We start from the raw sequence: 23986 nt of genomic DNA on the forward strand, positions 1-23986 counted from the left end.
TCTGTCATGGCTGTCTGCGCCTATGTGACACACACTGACACACACACACACACACACACACACACACACACACACACACACACACACACACACACAGAAACCCCCAGAATCTCCCAGCGCACACACACGTTTGTATTACTATACTGTACTTGCGAGGACATCGGCATTTTAGGACGCCGTCGAAAATAGCTCAACAATAGCCGGGAAAAATAGCAGATCCGCAAGCTCACAACGTGACACGTTGTGAGCTTGTATATCGCCTATTTTCTGGAAAGTTTTAAAATAGGGAAAAAACTCGCAACCTCCAAACCCCTAAACCTATAACCTCTAAATGCCTAAATCCTCCTAACCCCTATCTGGAGTCTTTCCCTTAATTGTTTAGCCTAGCTCCCCAAATCTTTTTCTTTTTAATCACTTGTGAGGCTTGTAGATCGGCTAGTTTCAAATAGCCTAGGTATAAGATAGGGCTAAAGTGGTTAATAGTCCAGGCGTTTCGGGCCATATTTTGATGGAATCGTGCACTTTACGATAAAAGCATGAAATTTGGCACACAGTTAGAGCATGCCATAAGGAACATTTTTGGCTATAGGGCCATCGCAGATTTGTCCTGTGGTAACCATGGCAGCCATTTTCCAAAATGGCCTCCATCTGCTGTTATTTTACCAATAACTCAGGTGCTAGACCACCTAGGATCTTGATTCTGGTGACTAATCCTACATTTTCAAGTATGAGGAATACACTGGTACTATTTAGAATTGTCCTGTGGTAACTATGACAGCCATTTTTCAACATGGCCACCACCTGCTGTCATTTTACCAATAACTCAGGTGCTAGACCACCTAGGATCTTGATTCTGGTGACTAATCCTACATTTTCAAGGATGAGGAATACAGTGGTACTATTCACAACATGCTAGTAACTACCTAACTAACTACAGTACATGAGAAGGCTGATACTCGTGTCATATTACACCTAGAAGATGCTATGAAGGAAGGGTATAGCAAGGTGACAATACGCACAGTAGACACGGATGTGCTGGTCCTGGCAGTAACGTCAGCCCAACACCTCCACTTGACTGAGCTGTGGGTTGCTTTTGGAACTGGGAAAAGTTCCTTAGCTGCTACCCCAGACAAAATAGATGACTGGATGGAGCCTCTGGAGCGATTTGTGGTATTGCTCTATGACCGCACAAGCGGCCAGGCATCAGTGAATCAGGCACGGAAGCAGCTATTCACCCAGAAGGGTAGAACAATTGATGGACTCCCCCCAACATGAGCTGCACTGATTCAACATACAAAGAGGGCAGCCTACCAAGCTGGCCACTGCTGGGGACAGGTGATGGTTGCACCCCCATCCCCAGGTGAATGGGGGTGGAAGAGGAAGGAGACAGGTGAATACAAATAATTTAATCCACTTCTTTACACTTGTAAACCCGTGATCTGACAATAAAGCTGATTCTAATTTTGACAGGAGGATGGGAAGTGCACTGGACCACACAGAAGCGAGCCTGGCCTGTCGGGAACTCCTCCGCTGTGGTTGCAAAAAGGGATGCAGTGGACAATGCAGATGTGTTAAGGCAGCACTTCAGTGTACTGCCCTTTGCTACTGTGGTGGACTGTGCAACTAACATTGTGTAGATTATCTGGCTTTATTGAATAGACCCCTTAACAGACGACGTCACACTGATAAGAACCAGTCTGCGCGGAACCAGTATGCGCGCAATGAAACCCATTCTATCAGGTCTCGCTAGGACGCGCCTCACTAGCCAACACACCAGAGGGGGTTGGGGTGTGCTGAAACCAGCGCACCCCAAAATAACAGGTTGAGAATTGATTGCGTAAAACAATCACCTGTGCGTCCAGTCTCAATGTTGGTAAACAAATAATTGGTCTATATGCCATTAGGCTATGACTCATGAGTACTCTGTCTTTGTTGTGTATAGTCCATTGAAAATAATTATGCAATACTACTACTAATAAAAGAAACATTCTTGACTCTCATGTGTCAGTTTGAAAACATGTACTGTACTACACCATTACATATTTTGATGGGTTTACTATTATTTAATTAACTGAATGCCAGATATATGTAGTTAGGTAGTAGCATGTTGTAAATAGTACCACTGTATTCCTCATCCTTGAAAATGTAGGATTAGTCACCATAATGAAGATCCTAGGTGGTCTAGCACGTGAGTTATTGGTAAAATGACAGCAGGTGGCGGCCATTTTGGAAAATGGCTGCCATGGTTACCACAGGACAAATCTAAATAGTACCACTGTATTCCCCATCCTTGAAAATGTAGGATTAGTCACCAGAATCAAGATCCTAGGTGGTCTAGAACCTGAGTTATTGGTAAAATAACAGCAGGTGGTGGCCATTTTGGAAAATGGCTGCCATGGTTACCACAGGAAAAATCTGCGATGGCCCTATAGCCAAAAATGTTCCTTATGGCATGCTCTAACTGTGTGCCAAATTTCATGCTTTTATCGTAAAGTGCACGATTCCATCAAAATATGGCCCGAAACGCCTGGGCTATAATGAATGTTTTATAATGTAATAATGTATTTCTGCAAAGTAACTAGTTACTAAAGTTTTCAAATAATTGTAGTGGAGTAAAAGTACAATATTTGCCTCTGAGATGTAGTGGAGCAGAAGTAAAAGTATGGACAATTGGAAATACTCCAGTAAAGTAAAAGTACCTCAAAATTGTACTTGTTTGTAAATGTTACTTTACACCACTGCTTGTGAAGGGGCATTTCTCCCTCACAAGTATAGCAATACAAGCACACACACAGTGTGTGTGTGTGTGTGTGTGTGTGTGTGTGTGTGTGTGTGTGTGTGTGTGTCACACACACACACACACACACACACACACACACACACACACGTCTCTGATGTGACAGTGTGCGGGAGCGCTCCGTTGCCTTGTGTGTTCCCCCGGCCGCGCGGCGCGGAGCAGACGCCCCCACAGAGGACTCAGTGCACACAGCAGCAGCCTCTAAGTGGAGGCCTCGGCCATTAGCGGATGCCATGCTAATTACTCTTTCCTTTTAAAGCACTCTCTCCCTGACATATCTGCTATCAGGCCTTGTACAATAAAGGCCTTGTCTTCCACATCCATGGCGGCATGGCCTCATTTTCCTCAGCGACTCCCCTCCCTTTGAAACTGTCTTGGATGCTACCAACCCTCTCCTCTCCTCTCTCCCCCCTTTTGTCCACTAACATGATTTCACTAGCGCTAAATGTAATGAAAATTGAGATTTAATTACGTTTCTTTTTTTTTTCTGTCTTTGAGATTTTCTTTTTCTTTCTTTTTTTTTTAGATTGTCTTTTTTTTAATTGCTTCGTGGGAGCTTGATCCGCCTTTTTAACTATACGTACGTACAATATGTTTAACTGTGTACTGGCCTAACTGGCCTTGGTGGAATAGCTACCATATAGGTGTGGAAACAGGAAAAGTGGGCACTAAGGAAGAGCGGGCACCTCGATGTAAACATTTTATGTGCTTTTTTTGTCCAAAATGTAAAAAAAAAAATGTTTTATTGAAAAATGGTCTTAAGTAATGTAAAGTATACATCATTTGAACGGTACCTCATTATCAGACTTAAATTAACCCTTCAACTTCTTGTTTATGACCAGCATTTTTGGATCTACAGGTTTTGTAGCAATTTGTAGCAATTGAAATAGAAATGTTAGACCTTAATTGTCAAATGTTCAGTCATGTTCTAATCATGTATACTTTACATTTACATTCCAGAATTATTATTTTGTCCACATTTTGGACCAATTAACAAGTAATTAATAACTTAATAGCCAATTTTACATCGAGGTGTTTACTCTTCCTTAGTGCCTACTCTTCCTGTTACCGTGGAAACAATATTGCAATGTTTACATCTACAAAACATACATTGCAAAGTGACTGCAGTAAGGTAGCACCACTGCAACTTCAAGGTCACTGCCCACTCTAATCTAGTCATGGCAATAAAAGAATAATCACATAATAGCTACGAAAAATGCAAAGACAAACACCGATACAAACGTGAACTATTTTTTATTTTTTTTGCTATAATTTTTATCCCACGATTTTGTAACCCATTTTTTCACCCAGTGCCAATTGCACATGTAATTCCGGGCGCTACTCTCCCTCTGCCAGCCTGGGGAGAGCCCAGAACTGAGCTCATGCTTCCTTCAAAGCATGAGGAGTGAACAGGCCGCTTCTTATCACCTGACAGGTGGGAGTTTCCCCGGTAGGACGTAGCGCGTGGAAGGAACACGTTATTCCAACCAGTTCCTTTCCCCTCCATCAGGTGCCCCGGCTGACGAGGGGGAGGCAGTATATAGAGACCAGGATTACTGCATGTTTTTTGTGAGGGTACCTCCCTAGGAGACATGGGGAGAACATGCAAACTCCACACAGAAAGGCCCTTGCCAAGCCCACCTAGGGTATGGGCACTGATGACGCGGAGGAGAGAACACGCCCAATGAACACTAAATTCTATTGTGTGACATCATCTCAGTGTTAATTTATCCATTTGTAAGAATCAGAATCAGCTTTATTGTCACATCACAGGCTTACAGTTACAGCGTAAAGAAGTGGGTGAAATTCGTTTTGGTGCATAGTTCCCATCGTATCGTTATTTCCATAACAGAAAGAAAGGGAAGAAGAAGAGGGGGAGGGGGGGAGGAGATCAAACAATAAAAAAAATAAAAAAAATTATCACCATATTTACACATGGCACCTGAGATAAGATACAAAGGTGCGTGTGCATAGCAGCAGATGTATACTGTGCATGATATACTTAAGGGCGTTAACTAACTTAGTTAAGGTTCTAGAAAAAAAACACATAGAGAGCCCGCCTGGGAATCCAGAGGTCCCAGATGTCCCAGGTACGATTCCAGCCCTCAGCAATGTGTCAGGGTGTCCCTGTTAGCAACCTAACTGCTCCCCCCTCCACGCTCCTCTGTGGGCAGCACTCAGCTGGGTGAAGCTGAAAAAAACTGACGTTCCCGGCAGGATATGATGGGTATAAAAAAAAAAATAATAATACAGAGCCAATTCAGGTCCACTTTACTAAGTCTAGACTAGGGTTTAAGTGGTAAAAAACATGTGTAACCTCCACTGGAATGTGGTGTGTGTGTGAAGGTAGCCTAACCCGTTAAAGGCGGGAAATCATATTAGATTTTACCATTGGCTATTCAAAAATAGCAGATGTACAAGCTCACAGCGCATCACTTCGTGCCGCGCTGCGAGCTTGTACATTGGCTATTTTTGAAAATGTTTGCGAAATCTTGAAAGTGTTGAATAATTTTGAATTAAGAAAAAGTTTGAGAACTACTGGTTTAGAAGGCATTTGTGGAATCTGCCTCAAGTCTTAATGGGCTAAAGGGGACCACCTCCTCCTCCACCATAGCCAGCCTCTCTCTCTCTCTCTCTCTCTCTCTCTCTCTGCCTGCTATCCCTCATGTGGGTCATCATGTCCGGACATTAGTATTGATTCTATCAGCGGCCTGAGACATGACTGCGAACACGGGCCGCTATAATGCTGTACCAGCACAGGAGGACTAGCTATCGATCACCTGTTAAAGACCCGCTTCAAACAGCACGTCTGACATTCTCCACCAATTACGCGTGGTAATTAGACCAGAGAAAAAGGGTTGACACGGACGGACGGACGGACGGACGGACGGACGGACAGACAGGGTAGGCGTTTGTGCATTAACGAGCGGAAAAGGAAAGCATCCTTTATCGGGAGGGGGAAAAAAGTAAATGAAGTCCATTTAAACAAAGTAAATACTAATTACTCACTGAGAATTGCACAACATTAAATTAATTATGAGCAAATGAATAAATAAATAAATAAAAGCTTTGGGAACTTAACCTAAGTGGTGCGGATGTGTTTTCAGCACTTTGACATACAGACCACCTCATTATAACTCTCTCTCTCTCGCCGTTGTCCCAAACCTGAATTCCCAATACACACCAGTGTACCTTTTGTCATATTTCTTGGCACTGTTGACACTGACACTTTTCTTTGCGTTGCACTGATTGTACTGGTTTGTCACTGAAACTTCCTTTTGTTTTGGGTTGTTTTTATTTTTCTGCATAGCGCAGGTTAGTTGTACAGTTGTATTGACGGTGCTTTTAATTGCTATTTTTTGTATTGCTGTATCTGACAGTACTTTCCTTACTCTGTATCTGTAACTTTGTAACCCTTAACTGCTGAGCTGCCTCTGGGCGACTGAAATAACCTTATTTTATTTCCCTCTGAGATGTAGTGGAGTAGAAGTAAAAGTACTGAAAATTACTCCAATAAAGTAAAAACTACCTCAAAATTGGACTTAAGTACAGTACTTGAGTAAATGTACTTAGTTACTTTACACCACTGATCAATACAAATAGATACACATGAGAAAGCGGTAACAGAGGGATGACTCACTCTTGTTGTAGCAGGTGGTGAGCACGGCCTTGTCGGCAGGACTGGCCCCGATGTGCCATATCTCCCCAGCCTGGTGCAGGAGCACGCTCTTATTAATGATGTTATTCTCATCATCAAAGTCTATGACGTGGATCTGGGAGGAGAGAGAGAGAGAGAGAGTGAGAGTGAGAATGGGAAAGAGAGAGAGAGAGAAATGGGGGATGGGGGCAAGGTATATTCAGTGAGGATGAGGCCGAAAAGAAACACAATAAAACAGCTTAAAATCTGAGACATTTCGAGAAAAAAATCAAATATTTTCAGATGTACAAGCTTGTAGATCTGCTGTTTTTGAATAGCCGACGTATAAATGGATAAAAGTGTTTAAAATGATTGTGATGCTGTATTTGAGACGCACGCGCACACGCACACACACACACACACACACACACACACACACACCTCCCTCTCATCTCTCAACCAACGCACCCGCCACAGTTCAAAGCTCCCGGTCGTCTCTCTCCCGCCCCGTTCCGACGGAAGAAGGAAAAAAAAGGTTCCTTCTCTTTGAATATGACAGCGAGCGCAAAAAGTTCAAACGCAGGCATCACTTTTTACTGCTATTATTTTAGGGTTTTTGAAATATATGTATTTTTTTTTATCTCTCCCAACTTCACACACAGAGTTTTCGTCTTGATTTTGGTCTTCAAAGCGACGATTAAGACACTTTAGAAGTCACGCTTGATTCACAGGCGTTCTGGATGTGACAAAGCTGGGGGGGAGAAAGCGCAGGGGGAGGAGGGTGGTGTCGATAAAGCTCATTCCCTCTTTTTTTAACCCTTTCAGACCGAGAACGCATCTGTGTCATTTTAAGATTTCTTTGACGATTCAAATTTTTTTTTTTTTGAAAAATCGTGAAAATGAGTGCAAATCTTTGAATATCTGTTTTTCCGTAGCGAACATTTTTACCTCCGTTACAACTTCTGGGGGGTCTCCCTGGAACAACATATTTTGAGATAGGAGTCCGTGGCCAAAATTCATATAATTTTGGGGGTCCTTGACATGAAAAAGTTTGAGAACCACTGATTATAGCAACATATTTTGTTTTCTTCAAAAAAATAGGATTTAGAAGACATTTGTAGAATCCCCCCAGAAGCAAAGATTTGAGTTACAAATGTTCACTTTATAAATATTCAATTTTTTGCAAAAAATGTCACAATTTAAAAAAAATAGCCCAAATAAATCTTAAAATGACACAGATGCGTTCTCGGTCTTAAAGGGTTAAACGTCTAATTGTCCCTCTCGCAGAACCATGTGACTTGCATGCAAAAAAAAAAGCAACGTGCTGAGAAGAGGTTGTTTGATCTGATAGCCTTTATGTGAACAAGATTTCATTCTTTTCTTTTTATTCTTTGTTTGTTAGTTGTGTTTTTTTATTGCTTATTGTTAAAGACATTTCAGCTTTATTGGCGGGACAGAGCAGGGACAATAAAACAGGAGAGCGAGGGTTGTGTGGCGACAATGAATGACAGGTCCTTCAGCTTGGATTCGAGCCCACGACTGTGCTGCTTGCAAGTTTAACCACCAGGGCACCCGGCACACCATAAAACAGCTTCATTTCTGAGATATATTTCCACACAATCTATTGATAAACAATTGTGTGCAGGTGCTTGGGCTAAGCATAAACTAAAATCAACAGAAAACTTTTTTTTTTCTCTTTTTCCCCATTGGTAAACATTTTAACCCCACTGTCCCTATTCTGGTCATGTCATAATAGGCACACATTCGGTGAAAATAGCAGATCACACTTGTGAGCTTGTAGATTTTTTTCCTGAGAGATTTGGGGTCAATGGAATAAAGGAGTGGGCCAAGCATAGGCCCCGGGGGACACCAAAATATTATGGTTTAACCACATGAACCCTATGCATGCTGGGGGCGAACATTCGGTGAAAATAGCTGCTACAGTATATATAGCAACTTGATCCATTCTCTTCGGCAAGGAGATTTGGTGTAGAAGGAAAAAAGGAGCGAACCAAGTATAGAGCCATGGGAGAACTAGGCTCAATGCAGCCTAATAGCGCGTTCGAGTCCCGATCCCGACGGCCTTTGCTGCGTGTCACCCCCCATCTCTCTACCCCCATTTCCTGTCAACCTATTATACTATCAATAAAGGCAAAAGAAAATCTAAACGTATATAGGGTTTAAGTGGTTAAAATGGTCTTGCAAACTTGGAGCCAAGAATAGGTATAAAGAGTAAAAGACAGTTTCAGTGAAGTTATTGTAAAACCTCTAAAAGCCTGATTAGTGTTGGGGTAATGCAATACATAATTAATGCATTATGTAATATTATTATTTTCATGAGTAATTAAGTAAAACAACATTTTACAAATTGGGTCATATTATTACTTACTATGCCAAGTAACAATTACTTTCACAAAGTCTGTTCGTTTTTAGTTTTTTTAAGCTTCCAATAAATGAATGCAGTGATGTCAATGCACTTTGTCTACCATTTAACATCTTCTATTTAGACTTATTTGATTTATACTCTACAGTGTAGGGTAACAATTAAGTCTAAATAGTAGATGGTAAATGGTCGACAGCGTTGGGCCTACTACTGCTGTTAGTGCTTCAGCATGACTTTGAAATGTATCTCGTTGCAGAAACCTCTTATCTTATCATATTTTAACTTTTATGTTCTTTTTTGCAAATGAATGCCCAACTTGATCATACTACAGTGTCACACAAAAGCATAAAAAGTAGCAGACCTGCAAGCTGGGTGATTTTTTTTCTCCAAGTAATGCAAAAGTAGAACATTACTTATTAGATAAAGTCACTTTCGTAACTCTGATCAAGACACATGCAAAATGTTTGACATAATGTTGGGTAAACTTTATTTTGAAATAATTTTGTCACTCCGCACAATGAGAGGCACTAGAATATCTAAAGCCACAGATAAACATGTTCAAAGGGTCGTTTAATCCTGCATGCCGTCTTTATCTTGTGGACTTATGCATTCACTATCTCAATAATGGTAATGGCTAATACTAATACTAATAATAATAATAAACTTTATTTATATAGCACTTTCAAAACTGAGTTACAAAGTGCTGTACAAAGGAAACAACAAAAGATAACAAAACACAAAAAGATTCAAAACAATGCAGATGAATAACTGCATAATGCATACTACATAAATGGAAAACCAGTGCAGATACTGTAGATTAAAATCAGGAGGAATAGGCATTAAAAGCTAATCTATAGAAGTGAGTTCAATCTCTCCATCAAACAGTGCAAGTGTACTAGAAGCCCACTGAATGCAAACTCCACACACTTCTATCTACAACACTGAGCCTCTCAGTACTTGGGAGTGTTGTTCTAGAATAACTGATCATACTGCATAAAGCCTATGAAAGCCATACTAATTTAGCCCTAATACAAAAGAGCACACACCCCCACACACACGCGCGCGCGTGTGCACGCACGAATGCGCTCAAAACACAAGTGTATAGATTTACCGCACACGCACAACAATATCGCATTTCTATTTGGGATACTCAAGAATCCTGGTTCATAAATAACCCCCAAATAATACGCTCCTGTCTCGAACGTGTGAAATGAAAATATGAGGCTGCGTTTTTGGATTATGCCAAAATTAGCCAGGATATGGATGGAAGCATTTACTGTAAACACCTTATCCTGATTACTGTCGGGTTTCTGCCGTACTCTGGCTCTGCCTGTGTGTGTGGCCTCCAAGCGGGGCTTATTCAAATATTCTATTTGCTCATATTTTACAGGGAGGGATCTGTGAGCAGGATCCAAACAGATAGCAAATACATTGCCTATGAACCAGTGGTTCTAAAAGTGGGGTCCGGGGACTCCCAGGGGTCCTTTGGGGGGGTTCCAAAACATAGTGTGACAATCATTTTAACCACTTTATCCATTTATACCTTGGCAATTCAAAAATTGTAGATATACAAGCTCGAGCTTGTACATCTGCTAGTTTTTGAAAATATTTGAAAAATATATAAAACAATAAGAAAAAGGTTTTTGAAAAAATTGGCGCACAGAGCAGCAAGGACTTGAGGGAGTGCAGTGCCTGCCATCGAGTCGTTCGGATATGCGGTGGTCCAGAACCGCCGATCCGACCGATATGTCCATATATGGGCATATGGATATCCAGTTGTCCCATGTATGGGCATGCCAATATGTGGGCATATACTGATGACATCAGGGATCTCCATACATGGGCATAAAAGGGACACAGGTAGACAGATAGATACAGAGATCTCCATACATGGGGGACACAGACAGGTACAACGGGTACTCTAACAAACCCCCAACACTATGACTCAGACATATCGGTCGGATCGGCGGTGTGACGTGGTTGTCTATAACTGCCTGCCAAAATGTGGGTAGACAACCCAGCCCAGAGGAGACCTGCGTAATTGTGATAGTGGCCCCTTTTATGTGTATTTTTTATATTAATGCATTGATGGCTCAGAATGTTTCTACAGCTGAACCAGGACAAAACTGAAGTACTGGATATTGGTGGCAAGGCTCAGATTAAGTAACTGGTGACAAAATTACAATCTTTGGCATTAAACCCAAAGCAAGCGACACTGTAGGATGATCAAGTAGGGGAAAAACACAAAAGGTTCAAATATGGAGATAAGAGGTTTCTACCCGACAATAGCGATATGGTCAGGCAGCATTTCAACACTATGGTCCGAGCTGCTGTAATGGCCTCCCAAAGGGTCTGAGCATAGCTGAGAATTTCCATCTCTTAGATCTTAACTGCAGTATTTTTATTCAAATATATTCAAAACGATTTTAATTGACTTTTGTCCTTAAGTCTGCGTTGTTCCCTGCTGTGAACATTGTGCTGTCTCTGGTGTGTGTGTGTGTGTGTGTGTGTGTGTGTGTGTGTGTGTGTGTGTGTGTGTGTGTGTGTGTGTGTGTGCGTGTGTGTGTCTTCTAGACACAAGGCTTTGGGACCACAGGTGTAGCTCAGTAGGGACAGACCTAATCTTGCTCCCAAACACGAGCAATTGGACTGTTTCCAATCCATCCTAATTTGAAGCAGACCGGCGTGACTGTATCTGTTTGTGCGTGTGCGTGTGCGTGTGCGTGTGCGTGTGTGTGTGTGTGTGTGTGTGTGTGTGTGTGCTTGCGTGCGTGTGTGCGTGCGTGAATGTGCACAAGTGTGTTTGTATGAGAATGTGGATGAGTGTGTGTGTGTGTGTGTGTGTGTGTGTGTGTGTGTGTGTGTGTGTGTGTGTGTGTGTGTGTGTGTGTGTGTGTGTGTGTGTGTGTGTGTGTGTGTGTGTGTGCGCGCGCACGCGCGTGTGTGTGCCCGTGTGTCTTGCGGAGGTCATTATAGAGACTGATGACAGAAACAGTTGGCTCTAAATGGTTGGGGAAATAATTAGCTCTTTCAGAGAGAAAGGGAGAATGAGAGAGAAAAAGAGATCTGCATTGTAAGAAAAGCAGCCTCTTTTCTGGCAGAACGTCGGGTGTGAAAATGGTCTGGCACTAGACGGCACGTTCACTTCCATCCGTCTAGCGAGTCCAATACGGAGATCTGTGCAATTTCGCATGCATTGTCGATAGCTTAATATTATTCCTCACACGTACCCCTCGCTCTGTCACAAGAGTAAGATCTGAGAACCCGAGAGAATCAAATCGAAAGTCTTATTTTTCACAGTCAGGTAAGCCTGACCCCTCTGCATTGATCAGTTGTAGGGGTTCTACATGTATATTTATCGCGTCGTTGTTGTTGTTGGGTGGAAACCTTGTATGTCCAAAACCTTGACTACTTTTTCAGGAAATGGAAAACAAAGAACCTGTGTTCCTATGGATCCAATGTAGTTATCATTTAGTCACAAGCTCTTGTTAATACATTTTATTGGTTCAATATTTATAAAACCCACAGACTTAACCCATTAAGACCTGAAGCCGATTCTACATGTCTCCTAAATCCCAACAGTTTTCTGAAAATCGTATGTTTCTATATCAGTGGTGCTCAAACTTTTTCATGTCAAGGACCCCCAAAATATGTATTTGGCCACGGACGCCCATCTCAAAATATTTTGTTCCAGGGACCCCCCAGAAGCAAAGATTTGAGTTAAAAACAATTGCTTTGAAAGAATATATATTCAAAGATTTGCACACATTTTCACGATTTTTCAAAAATAGCAGATCTACAAGCTCATAGCGCGGCTTATATCTGCTATTTTTGAATAGCCAAAGTGTAAAATAATGCTTTTTAGCTCAAATCTAAAAATGCGACACAGATGCGTTCCAGGTCTTCCACGTTCAACCTGGCATCCTTATTTCGGGCATGTCATTATAGGCAGTTTTCTAAAAATAGCGAAAATATCAGATCTGCAAGCTGTGAGCTTGTAGAGCTATTTTTGCCACTTTTGCGTGACGCTGTCATGAAGCATAAAATAGGGCATTAATTTCTGAAAAAGTAAAACAAGATAAAATACGGAGATACAAGGTTTCTACCCGACAACGTCTGTTTGATTCATCGGTATTTATGTAATTTTCTCTTTGCAGGCTTATGGACATTATTATTCAGCTTTTAAAAGGTTATTCAAACACGCTGCCGCTCACACTGGATGCTGAGATCCAGTCAAACCTTTCCATCGGTGATGCCCATTATCTGTGTACCGTGTGTGCTCCCCAGTTAACTACACTGCGCATGAATTTGCCGGCCAGCACTTGTACTGCTCGGCGCCGCTTGGTCTTGCAGCGTGAAAAGCGTCTTTTTCCGATTGGCATTCCCGCCTTGATAGCTTCTGCTGTATCCATAAGCCTCCTGGCCTCTCCACCTCCCATTAACCCTTCAAGACCGGGAAAGCATAATTTTTAGATTTATTTGGCTATTCAAAAAAAATGCAGATATACAAGCTCCACGAGTGCCACGCTACGAGCTTGTAGATCTGCTATTTTTTGAGAAATTGTGAAAATGTGTGCAAATCTTTGAATATATATATTTTTTTAAAGCGAACATTTGTAACTCAAATCTTTGCTTCTGGGGTAAATGTTGCTATAATCAGTGGTTCTCAAACGTTTTCATGTCAAGGGCCCCCAAAATGATATGTATTTGGCCACGGGCCCCCCCCCCATCTCAAAATATGTTGTTCCAGGGACCCCCCCCCCCCAGAAGCAAAGATTTGAGTTACAAATGTTCGCTTTAAAAAAAAATATATATATATATTCAAAGATTTGCACACATTTTCATGATTTTTCAAAACATAGCATAGCAGATATACAAGCATAGATCTGCTTCTATATCTGCTATTTTTGAATAGCCAAATAAATCAAAAAAATGACACGGATGCCGTCCCGGTCATAATGGGTTAAGCATAATGCAGGGGGGAAATGTCTCTCTTAACTCGTCGAGCACCTCTCAAATCCCTCAGAGACCAATAGCTGGAATGACAGATCGGTGGGTCCGGGCGCGCCGCCGTGGCATTTAAGGCTACTAACGAGATAAAGCGCCCGGGCTTGGCACCTTTCTCGCCCGCTCTCCTTACTCCTTCGCACCCGCTTACTGTCATCTGCAACGGGCTAAAGAGCTTTAACCGAGAGGCCCCAGAAGTGGGGGGGACACGAGCCAGCTCGTTTTTTATCCCTCCCTCAACCCCTTCTCTCTCCCTCTCCCTCTCTCTCTCTCTCTCTCCCCTCTTCATGCACTTCAATTCCTCCCTCCTTCAGAACATAATTAAAAGCACTGGGCTGGCTGCCCAAGTGGCTGAAGGCTATGAGTCACTCCCCGGGCCTAGAAAGAATGAGGGATAAATCACCTCGGGGGAGGAGGGCTGGGAACTTCTCTTTCTTACCCTCAACACCTGGGGGTTCAGTCGCTGGGACCCTATTACCGGGGTCCTCCTCTTCTTTCCCTCCAATTACCCTGTCCCGCCGGCCCCCGAAATGTATTTGTACGGCTCCCCCACCGCCATAAAATTATAACTTTGCCTAATAATTTTGTGCTCGATGTGGTCCAACCCAAGATTAATGGCTGCCTCGCTGACTTTGAAGAGGCTGAAGGATGAGTGCGCTCCAATGCTCCCTTCCTCTTCCTCTTCCTCCCTCCCTCCCACCCACCCCCGCCAACCACCTCCTCCACCACCACCACCTCATCCCCTTGTCCTCCTGCCTGTAAAAAGAAGTGCCTCGCCGGAGTTATTGTCCGGTGCATCGCCGTTAACGGTCCCCCTGAGGTGCCGTAAGTGTCGCAGTCAACGGGAGGGGAACGGCCATTAATTGTCTGATCAAAACCTTGAGGCCCTCAGTGTTTTACTGCACCGTGGGCCCTGAACCGCATTCAGATAGGAGGGACTGCATAGGATAGATTTCCAGCTAATGAAAAAAAAAAGTTGAATGTGTTTTGAGACGTCTTATGGTGAAAGTTTCGCTTGTTTGTCGAGTCGATGAGCTATAAACGTGGCCACTTCTGTTGATTGTGTTTAGTGTGTGGAGGCGAGGTCTGAGCGCTTACGCTACGGGTCGGGGAGTTAACGCCAACTGTGTTTACATGCATGGAGCGTTTCAGGTAATGGCTCATACACAGTAAAATCCTCAGTGTTCATTTATCCATTTGTCACTCTGAGAGTGTACGAATGGAACCAAACAGACCATTTTGGTTCCATTTGTCCACTCTCATAAGGATTTTACTAAGGATGCATGATATAATGTTAATCATATCGGTATCGGACAATATTTACAGTACTTAAAAATGCAATATCAGCATTGAATTGATATCGAAATAATCCAGATATTTTTTTGCCAGTGTTTTATTTTCTAATGTCTATGTTTGAATGTGAAGCTGAAATGGCCATTTGAGATAATGAAGGCTGCAGATGCAATCAATGTTTTCAAGGGGAGCTTTCAAATGGGTCTATAGGTTTCTAGCTTTACTTTAAGTATGAACTAATGTTCTCATCTTCATCAGTATAGCCACCCTTAGAGCCCTGCTAACTTCCAAACAAACACACTTTAGTGACAAATACTCAGGTTATCATTAAACATCCGTTTCAACAATGGCATGCAGAATAATGATTTGCTTTGGTTAATGAGGGTTGTGTGTTCATTTTTAAATACCTACAGTATACCAGCAGTGGAACAAGAGATGAAGCTATTGCTTTCTATAATCTAAAATGTAACATTTTTACAAGATTTAGAAGTCAATAAGTCCACTCTGCTGAGACTTCCCGTGGGATCGAGTTCATACCATTTTCCCCTGCCACTAATTTGCAATCCACCGTGTCTATTCATGTAGTTTTTGGCAACATCAGTTCAACTTAAAATAGAATAACCTATCCTTTAATACAAAACCTCCTTAAACAAGGGCATAGTGACCCTCCACAAAATATAATTTCAGGTGTGAATGTTCTATGTTCTTTCCTACTGGAGCCCCTGTGGTCCAAAACTCCGCACTCAACCTGGGTGTTTGGTTTCATTCCACTTTTCCCTATGAATAATGGATTGTTCGTTAAGGCAGTGTTTACACACGCAAAAAAAGTGCCACTCATTGTGCGTACGCTCAAGTTTCAGACAGACTCCCACACCAGAACGCAATCGTGTATGTTGGTATGGAATTACCATATTACGTATGGCAGCAGCCTGGTCTCACAAACATTCGTGATTATTCTATTAATAACTTTTCAGACTAATCGAAATAGTAATTGATAGCAAAACAAAATATGCAAACAGCAGCTGATCTACAAGCTCACAACAGGCTGCATTGCGAGCTTGTAGATCTGCTATTTTAGGTCTTTTAAATTATTACTTTATCAGTTTGTTTTTTTTGTAATTGATGATTAGTTCCATTAACTATTTCACCAGGAGGGAGGAGGGTCTTGCAATTGCCCCTGTCATCTGTCTGTCTGTGTTTCTGTCTGCCTGTTCACAGCTACTCTTGCAAACTACTGGGCTGATCAGCATCATATTTATTGTGCAAGCTACCATCAGACCAAGGAATTCAATTACTGAATATTTTTCGAAAGTCATGTTTTTTAATTAATGATATCAGACCCACCGTCCCACCGACCCACATGTCCGCAACTTCAAGACTGTGGAGCGAAACTGGCCAAATTACAATGCTCCTGGTTGTATGTATGCACGCAAAAAACCTTGTTCCCAGGCTTTTCCTCATCTCACAAGGACAAAAGCCTGGTAACTACCTAATACGCATGTCTGTTGGGGCGGGACTTCCAATGTATTGATTCCATTGATTCCGGGACTTCCCAGGGAATCTGTCTTTTTCGACCAATCACAACTTCAGCACGGTTTTCGTGCCTGAATGTAAACAGAACTACAAAGCATCATCAACATAACTTCCTTGGGCGGTACTTCCTGTTTCCACTTAGGCACATTCAGTAGCCGTTCTCGCCCGGCGCGGCAAAACAAAACCACCGCAACACCTGACCTGTGGGACTCGTGGAGGGCAAAGTAGCAAAGCATAAAGGACAGTAACGGAGCACTTTCTTCCCATTGAATGGCAATGGCCTCACAGTGGCAGAGGAGGAGGGAGCTGCTTTGACCTTGAATGTGTGCCAAGGGGCTTCTGGTCATTTAAACCAGTGGTTCTTAAAGTGGGGTCCGGGGACCCCTAGGGGTCCTTGGACGGGTTCCAGGGGGTCCCGAGCTAAATTTGTTAATATAGCATCACGATCATTTTAACCACCATATTTATACTTTGGCCATTTTTATGATTTTTGAATAATATATATACTTTTTTTTACCACGATCATGTTTCTGGGGGTGTTTTCAGATGGGGGCCCGGCCGGGGCCAAATACATATCATTTTGGGGGTCCTAGACATGAAAAAAGTTTGAAGAACACAGACAGTTTCATAGCCTGGATCCAGACCATAGACCCCGCCCACTCTCTGAGTTGACTAACTCGCACTTCAGTCTGATGATCAGGCTAACAGTTTCAAGGTCTGTTCTGGTCTGGACCTCATTTCTCAACTCACCTGGTTGTCAAACTTTAGCGACTGTGTGCCCACAAGGAAGCGAATGGCATCAGTTTCAGCTGTCTGGGCAGTGAGTGCTCGTGCCTGCAGAATGGTTAAAACATGAATACAGTGTACACTTCCACATTGCAGTTAATGCTTAATTAAAAACAGGAATAGATTTGATATCTCTTTTATATAAATCATCAGTGTAGCATGTTTTATGTAAAAGACAAATTATGTAAAAGATGCACAACAAATTCCTCAGTGTTAATGTAGCCATTTGTAACTCTGAGAGAGCATACATTGGTTACATGTTTCCTCTCAGAGTTACATTAACAGAGGATTGTGAGATTATTATATAAACAGAATAGAATAAAACAGAACAGCGTAGAGTAGAGCAGAATAGAACAGAATACAATAACATACAATAGAATATGAGAATAGAATATAATAGAATACTAGAATAGAATAGAATACTTGAATAGAATACTTGAATAGAATAGAATAGAATAGAATAGAATAGAATAGAATAGAATAGAATAGAATACTAGGAATAGAATACTAGAATAGAATAGCAGAATAGAACACTAGAATAGAACACTAGAATATAGAATAGAATTGTTAACAGAATAGAACACTAGAATAGAAGTGCTAACAGAATAGAATACTAGAATAGAATGTAATACTAGAATAGAATGTAATACTAGAATAGAACAGAATATGATATAGTAGAATACTAGAATATAAAATAATAGAATAGAATAGTAGAGTAGAATACTAGGAATAGAACACTAGGAATAGAATACTAGGAATAGAATACTAGAATAGAATAGCAGAATAGAACACTAGAATAGAATAGAATTGTTAACAGAATAGAACACTAGAATAGAACAGAATAGAACACTAGAATAGAAGTGCTAACAGAATAGAATACTAGAATAGAACAGAATATAATATAGTAGAATACTAGAATATAATAATAGAATACTCAATAGAATAGAATAGTGATACTGTATCTTGTCAGTAAATGAGGGAATCACACGTGCCTGAAACTCGAGTCCATAGATGACAGGTGCATCATCCTCCATGACTTTAGTGTTAAATATAATGTACTGTAAAGTTAAAACACTGTTGTTGATGCTCGGCTGTTACAGCTCCATCACCCAAACAATGTTACTTCCGCGATTGTAAAACACGACATTTACGTCACTTTCTAGGTAAAGCACGGACCAGCCTACTGTTCCAGTGAGCTGTACGTCTGAACCAGGCGTAGAGCACTTCATGAATACACGCAGTGGGTCTCTGTCATGTTGTTTGGCCACTCTCGGACGCCATACATCTAAGGGTTGCCAGATTCTGCGAGAGAAACAGGCAGCCGGGTCTATTACTGATTTTATTCCTAGTCAATAGTGTTTTGGTTTTTTTACCCCTAGTAAAGTTGTTTTCTCATGCGTGCCCCTCATGTAAAGCGTCTTTGGGTAGAAAAACGCTATATAAATTCGAGATGTTATTATTATGAAAACAAGGCCAAAAGAATGTATCGGCTATTTTCAAAAATTCTAATTTTCAAAAAATCTTGGAAGAAAATGTGAAATATTTGTGATATTTTTAAAAACATTTTTAACTACACAAATCTTGTACGTGGGGGTCCCCCTGGCACAAAATATTTACAGATGGGGGTCTGCAGAAAAGTTTCGTTTACTTTGTAGATTTAGATTATTATTACAAAACATATTAACCACTTCAGGCCTATATATTTTTTTAAAAATACATTTTGAACTTGTGAAATTGGACATTCAGCATAATGAGTACTTTTACTTTTGGTACTTTAAGCATATTTTGAGCCTATACTTTTATACTTTTACTCAAGTACATTTTGAATTCCGGACAAAAACCTGCAACCCACCAATATTTACAAACATGAAAAACAAGTAAGAAAAATAAGAGTCGCTTATAATAAGCAGACATGGCAACGCGGCCAACATGTAGTTCCTGGTACCTCTGCGCATGAGCAGTATCGTCTTAGCTGTCAGTCCAGTGAAGGTAAGGTAAACACCATTATCATCGTGTGTTTTGTGTCAGAAATGTCTCTTTATCGGTGCTATTTGACAACGTTGAATGTTTAAACTCTCAAAAACCTGTTTGTTGAGGGTTATTCATTGTTGAATTAGCAGAAAGCGGTTTAATTTAAACTAAACTTGACGTTCTAGTATAGTAGGCTAACATGTTAAGCTGCCCATGGCGTCAGAACGTTAGGGATATATATCCAGTGGTGTAAAGTGACTACTCAAGTACTGTACTTAAGTACAATTTTGAGGCATGTTTTACTTTATTGGAGTATTTCCCGTTTTCAGTACATTTACTTCTACTCCATGACATAGTAGGCAAATATTTAGCCCTGTCATGTGAACCATGGCTAGCAAATATTGTACTTTTACTCCACTATAATTATTTGAAAACGTTAGTGACTAGTTACTGTGCAGATAAATTATTATTAAACATACATTAACCACTTTAGTCCTATTTTATACCATAGGCTATTTGAACACAGCAGATCTACAAGCTGTGAGCTTGTAGATCTGCTATTTTCAAACATTTTGTACTTTTACTTTTGGTACTTTAAGTGTATTTTTATGCCAATACATACGTACTTGTACTCAAGTAACATTTTGAACACAGGCCTTTTACTTGCAGCAGTAAGAGTATTTTAATATTGTGGTATTAATACTTTTACTTGTGTAAAACATCTAAGTACTTCTTCCACCACTGTATGTATATATCTCATGATAATATCCATATATCCAGATGAATGACTGCTGACACGTGATGAGCTCAAGTTGAGAGCTTGATGGTGTGCATATAGTCACATGTGATGAGATAATAACTGCTTTACTAACTAAGCTGTTTACTGTACATATGTTTTGCTACTATAGAGTTTTATTGCTACTAGTGCTGATGATGTCTAGGATATAGTATTGTATATTATTGTATGTCTTCAAATGTCTCTATGAATTGAATACACAGGACGTTTTGGGGTTATCCTTGTAGACTGACTGTACTCGTGCTGTTTGCATTTCTGTCTAATAAAGTATTCAATCAATCAATCAATCAATCAAAAGCTAATCATCTCAAGAGAGGGACATTTGCATTCACTGTAAAATCCTGAGGGAATTTAAAGGGATAGTATGTAACTTTGTGTTTATAACAAAACTATAAATATACATATATATACTGTTTTGGTTGAAGGGGATGTTTTTTGGGGCTACCAAAAACAACACAACATACACAGAGATGGCAGTGTGTTTCTGCAGGTAAACACCACCACACTACTACAGTGGCTGATGCCTGCTGGTATATAGAGGCAGAGGGAAATGACAGAGTAAAGTTATATAATACGCCTTTTAACTCCGAGAGTGCACAACTGTAACCAAATGGACCCGTACGGGTCCATTTGGTTACATTTGTACACTCTCTGAGTTACAAAATATTGATAAATTAACACGGGAGGATTTGAGTGTCATTAACCGTGGTCTTTTTATTTTGAAAGGAGCAGGTAAAACTAAAATGGATAGCGGAGAGGCTCCTGCTCAACGGCCCGTCACTCTGGACATCACGGTGGACGACCTCACAACGGAGGCCCCCCCGGCTCCACCGCCACCGGGCCCTCCGGAGCCGACTGCCTCCTCCCGGCCCCCCGCCATCGCCGCCATCTCCGACAGCCTCCTCCTGTTCCAGGAGGAGAGCATCGACCTGGTGGAGCCCCCCTCGTCCTCCTTCGCCACGCCCCAGGGCGGGGGCGGTGGGGACAGCAGCGCGGCGGACCACTCCACTCCGTCGGAGAGCCCGCTGGACAAGCTCAACGACCAGATGATGGAGAGCGTCATGATCTCGGACTCTCCCAACTACAGCGAGGAGGACGACGTGGCCCCCATCGACTCCCTGGAGGGGGGAGAGGAGGAGGAGGAGGAGGAGGAGGGGAAGGGCGGAGAGGCGGGAGGAGGGACGAGCGTCTCGGCTGACGAAGACGGAAAGCCCGAGATCGGACGGAACACGACGGAGCTCTGCGCGGCAGGGGGAGAGGCAGAGGAGGGGAGCGACTCAGCCGAGGAGAGAGCGGAGAGAGACACCAAGGAGCAGGGACACTCGGACAACCAGGCCATTGTCTTGGTCCCGGCTTCTCCTCTGCTGTGCGACGCGCCGAGCCTGTCCAGCCCCATGGCCGAGGGGCCGGCGGCACAGCCGCTGCTGCTGGCCGCCGCGGCGGCGAGGGGGAGCGGCCCCAAGGACGACGGCCCCGTGCCGGTGTGCACCATATTCAGCCAGGGCACTCAGCCCAGGTCCCTGGTGCCCGACGGCTTCCAGCCCACCCTCATCAAGTCCCCCAGCTTCAGCATGGGGAGCGGCGGCGGCGGGGGGCCGGCGGACGAGGCGGCGGCGGCGGCGACCCCCGGCAAGCAGCAGCTCACCCCGCCGCTGGTGTGTCAGCCCAGCCCCAGCCTCAGCAAGTTCTTCACCGACAACGGCCACGTCAACCCGGCGTCCGACTTCTTCGACTCCTTCACCACGTCCTCCTCCTTCATCTCCGTCTCCAACCCCAACGCCGAGACCTCCCCCACCGGCCCCGCTCCCGTGGCCCCCGCCCTCGAGCGCCATCTCTCCTCCGCCTCCTCCTCCCTCTCCGCCCCCGGCGGGGGGCTTGCCGACTCCTCCGCTCCCACGCCTAGCTCCCTTTTCGGCGCCGCTCCCGCCGAAATCGCGCCCAAGGCCCAAGCGGGCTCGGCGCCGACGCAAACCCCGGCGGCCCCGCAGCCTGCCCCCGCCGCCGCGGCCGCGCCGCCACAGCCCTTCAACCAGCTCCAGGCCGTGTTCTCGGGCAGCGACGACCCGTTCGCCACGGCGCTGAGCCTCAACGAGGCGGACCGGCGCCACGACGCCTGGCTGCCGTCCGAGGAGACCAGGAAGGTGTTGATCTCCGTCGCCACCCAGCAGTACAGTCCGGTGTACGTGGAGAGAGACAGACTCACCATGCCCGGCCTCAAGTTTGACAACCTGCAGGTAGGTCTGAGTTTCACATGTTCAGCTCGTTGCTATAATAGACCTGAGGCCGATTCTACAAATTCCTTCTGGATCAGTAGTTCTCACACAGTAGTTCTCAAGATTTTTCAAAAAATGCAGATGTACAAGCTTGCAGCGTGGCACGAAGTGACACGCTGTGAGTTTGTATATCTGCTATTTTTAAATAGCCAACGCATGACATGTGGTTTCTGCAGGAAGTTGTGTTTTGTATGTCTTATATGTCTTGATGAATTGAAATCATAGGACCACAATGTATTGTGGACCCCCCCCCAGTAAAAGTAGTCAATGTAGCATCACAATCATTTTAACTACTTTATCCATTTATATGTTGGCTATTCAAAAATAGCAGATCTACAAGCTCACAGCGCGTCACTTTTGTGTACGTACATCTGCTATTTTTGAAAATCTTCTGCTTTTTTTTTTGTAATTCAAATGTTTATTTGTTTTTCAATATGGTACAAAATGTAACTTCAGTTGTACAAAGCAGCATACAGCATAAAACAACAGTACAGCCATTCCAAGAAATAAAAAACAAAATTCAAAATAAATGCTGTCTAGCAATCCCAATATCAGAGAAGGTTCATATATGTCCAAAATCTGTCCCATGTGTCCTTCATCTTTCTTTCTCCATTCACTCTACCCAATTACATTACACACTTTCGAGATGGGGGTCCGCAGCAGATACATATCATATATATGTGGGGGTCCTTGACAAGAAAAAGTTTGAGAACATTTTTTTTTACATTTTCTTTTACATTTTCGTGTATAAAATGGGGACACCAGCAGGATTAATGTGGTTGTGGCTCAGTTCATTATGCAACTTGATTGTTGATGAATGATGGATTTAATAGTTATCCATCCATCTGCTGCATAACAGCTGCTAAGAGTTGATGTCATGTAATCCAAGTAGGCCCCACACACACACACACACACACACACACACACACACACACACACACACACACACACACACACACACACACACACACACACACACACACACACACACACACACACACAAACAAACTCGGGGAAAAAAGCATGATCTTTTCTTCCTGTGAACTTATTATTATCCACCCTCAACTTTTTCTTTATGGTTTGTACATTTCTTTGGCCAAACATTTCCCATTGCAATGCATCGTGATGGCAGTGACTCGGCACACAGTCACTTCCCCAGACTAGAACAACCCCGGCTGGAGTGCTGAGAATAATGTGTCTTTGTGTGCCATGGCAGGGCGATGCTGTGAAGGACCTGATGGTGCGCTTCCTGGGCGAGCAGGCAGCGATGAAGAGACAGGTCCTCACTGCCAGCTCTGTGGACCCGTCCTTCCTGGGCCTTAAACAGCTCATTGTAAGTGTCACATCCGTGTGTGTGTGTGTGTGTGTGTGTGTGTGTGTGTGTGTGTGTGTGTGTGTGTGTGTGTGTGTGTGTGTGTGTGTGTGTGTGTGTGTGTGTGTGTGTGTGTGTGTGTGTGTGTGTGTGTCGGTGTCGGTGTATGGTGTAAAGTACGGTAACTAAGTACATGTA

At 42.9% G+C, this 23986-nt stretch overlaps 2 protein-coding genes across 2 annotated transcripts in view; one reads left to right on the top strand and one right to left on the bottom strand.

The window, feature by feature from the left end:
* The window catches only part of eipr1 (EARP complex and GARP complex interacting protein 1), an 81453-nt gene extending 62894 nt beyond the window's left edge, over positions 1 to 18559 (bottom strand). Inside the window, exons 1-3 of the mRNA XM_084044946.1 lie at positions 18429 to 18559; positions 17401 to 17484; positions 6438 to 6570 (exon numbers count right to left, since the gene is read on the bottom strand). Of these exons, the coding sequence (XP_083901072.1) occupies positions 6438 to 6570; positions 17401 to 17484; positions 18429 to 18470 (259 nt within the window). The 5' untranslated portion in view covers positions 18471 to 18559. The remainder of the gene's footprint in view (positions 1 to 6437; positions 6571 to 17400; positions 17485 to 18428) is intronic.
* Positions 18560 to 19375: 816 nt separating this feature from the next.
* Positions 19376 to 23986, top strand: part of trappc12 (trafficking protein particle complex subunit 12) — a 48245-nt gene continuing 43634 nt past the window's right edge. The window contains exons 1-3 of the mRNA XM_084045800.1: positions 19376 to 19425; positions 20930 to 22437; positions 23693 to 23809. Of these exons, the coding sequence (XP_083901926.1) occupies positions 20947 to 22437; positions 23693 to 23809 (1608 nt within the window). The 5' untranslated portion in view covers positions 19376 to 19425; positions 20930 to 20946. The remainder of the gene's footprint in view (positions 19426 to 20929; positions 22438 to 23692; positions 23810 to 23986) is intronic.

Source organism: Gymnoscopelus microlampas (assembly GCF_963454915.1).
Source record: "Gymnoscopelus microlampas genome assembly, chromosome: 20".
NCBI lineage: Eukaryota > Metazoa > Chordata > Actinopteri > Myctophiformes > Myctophidae > Gymnoscopelus > Gymnoscopelus microlampas.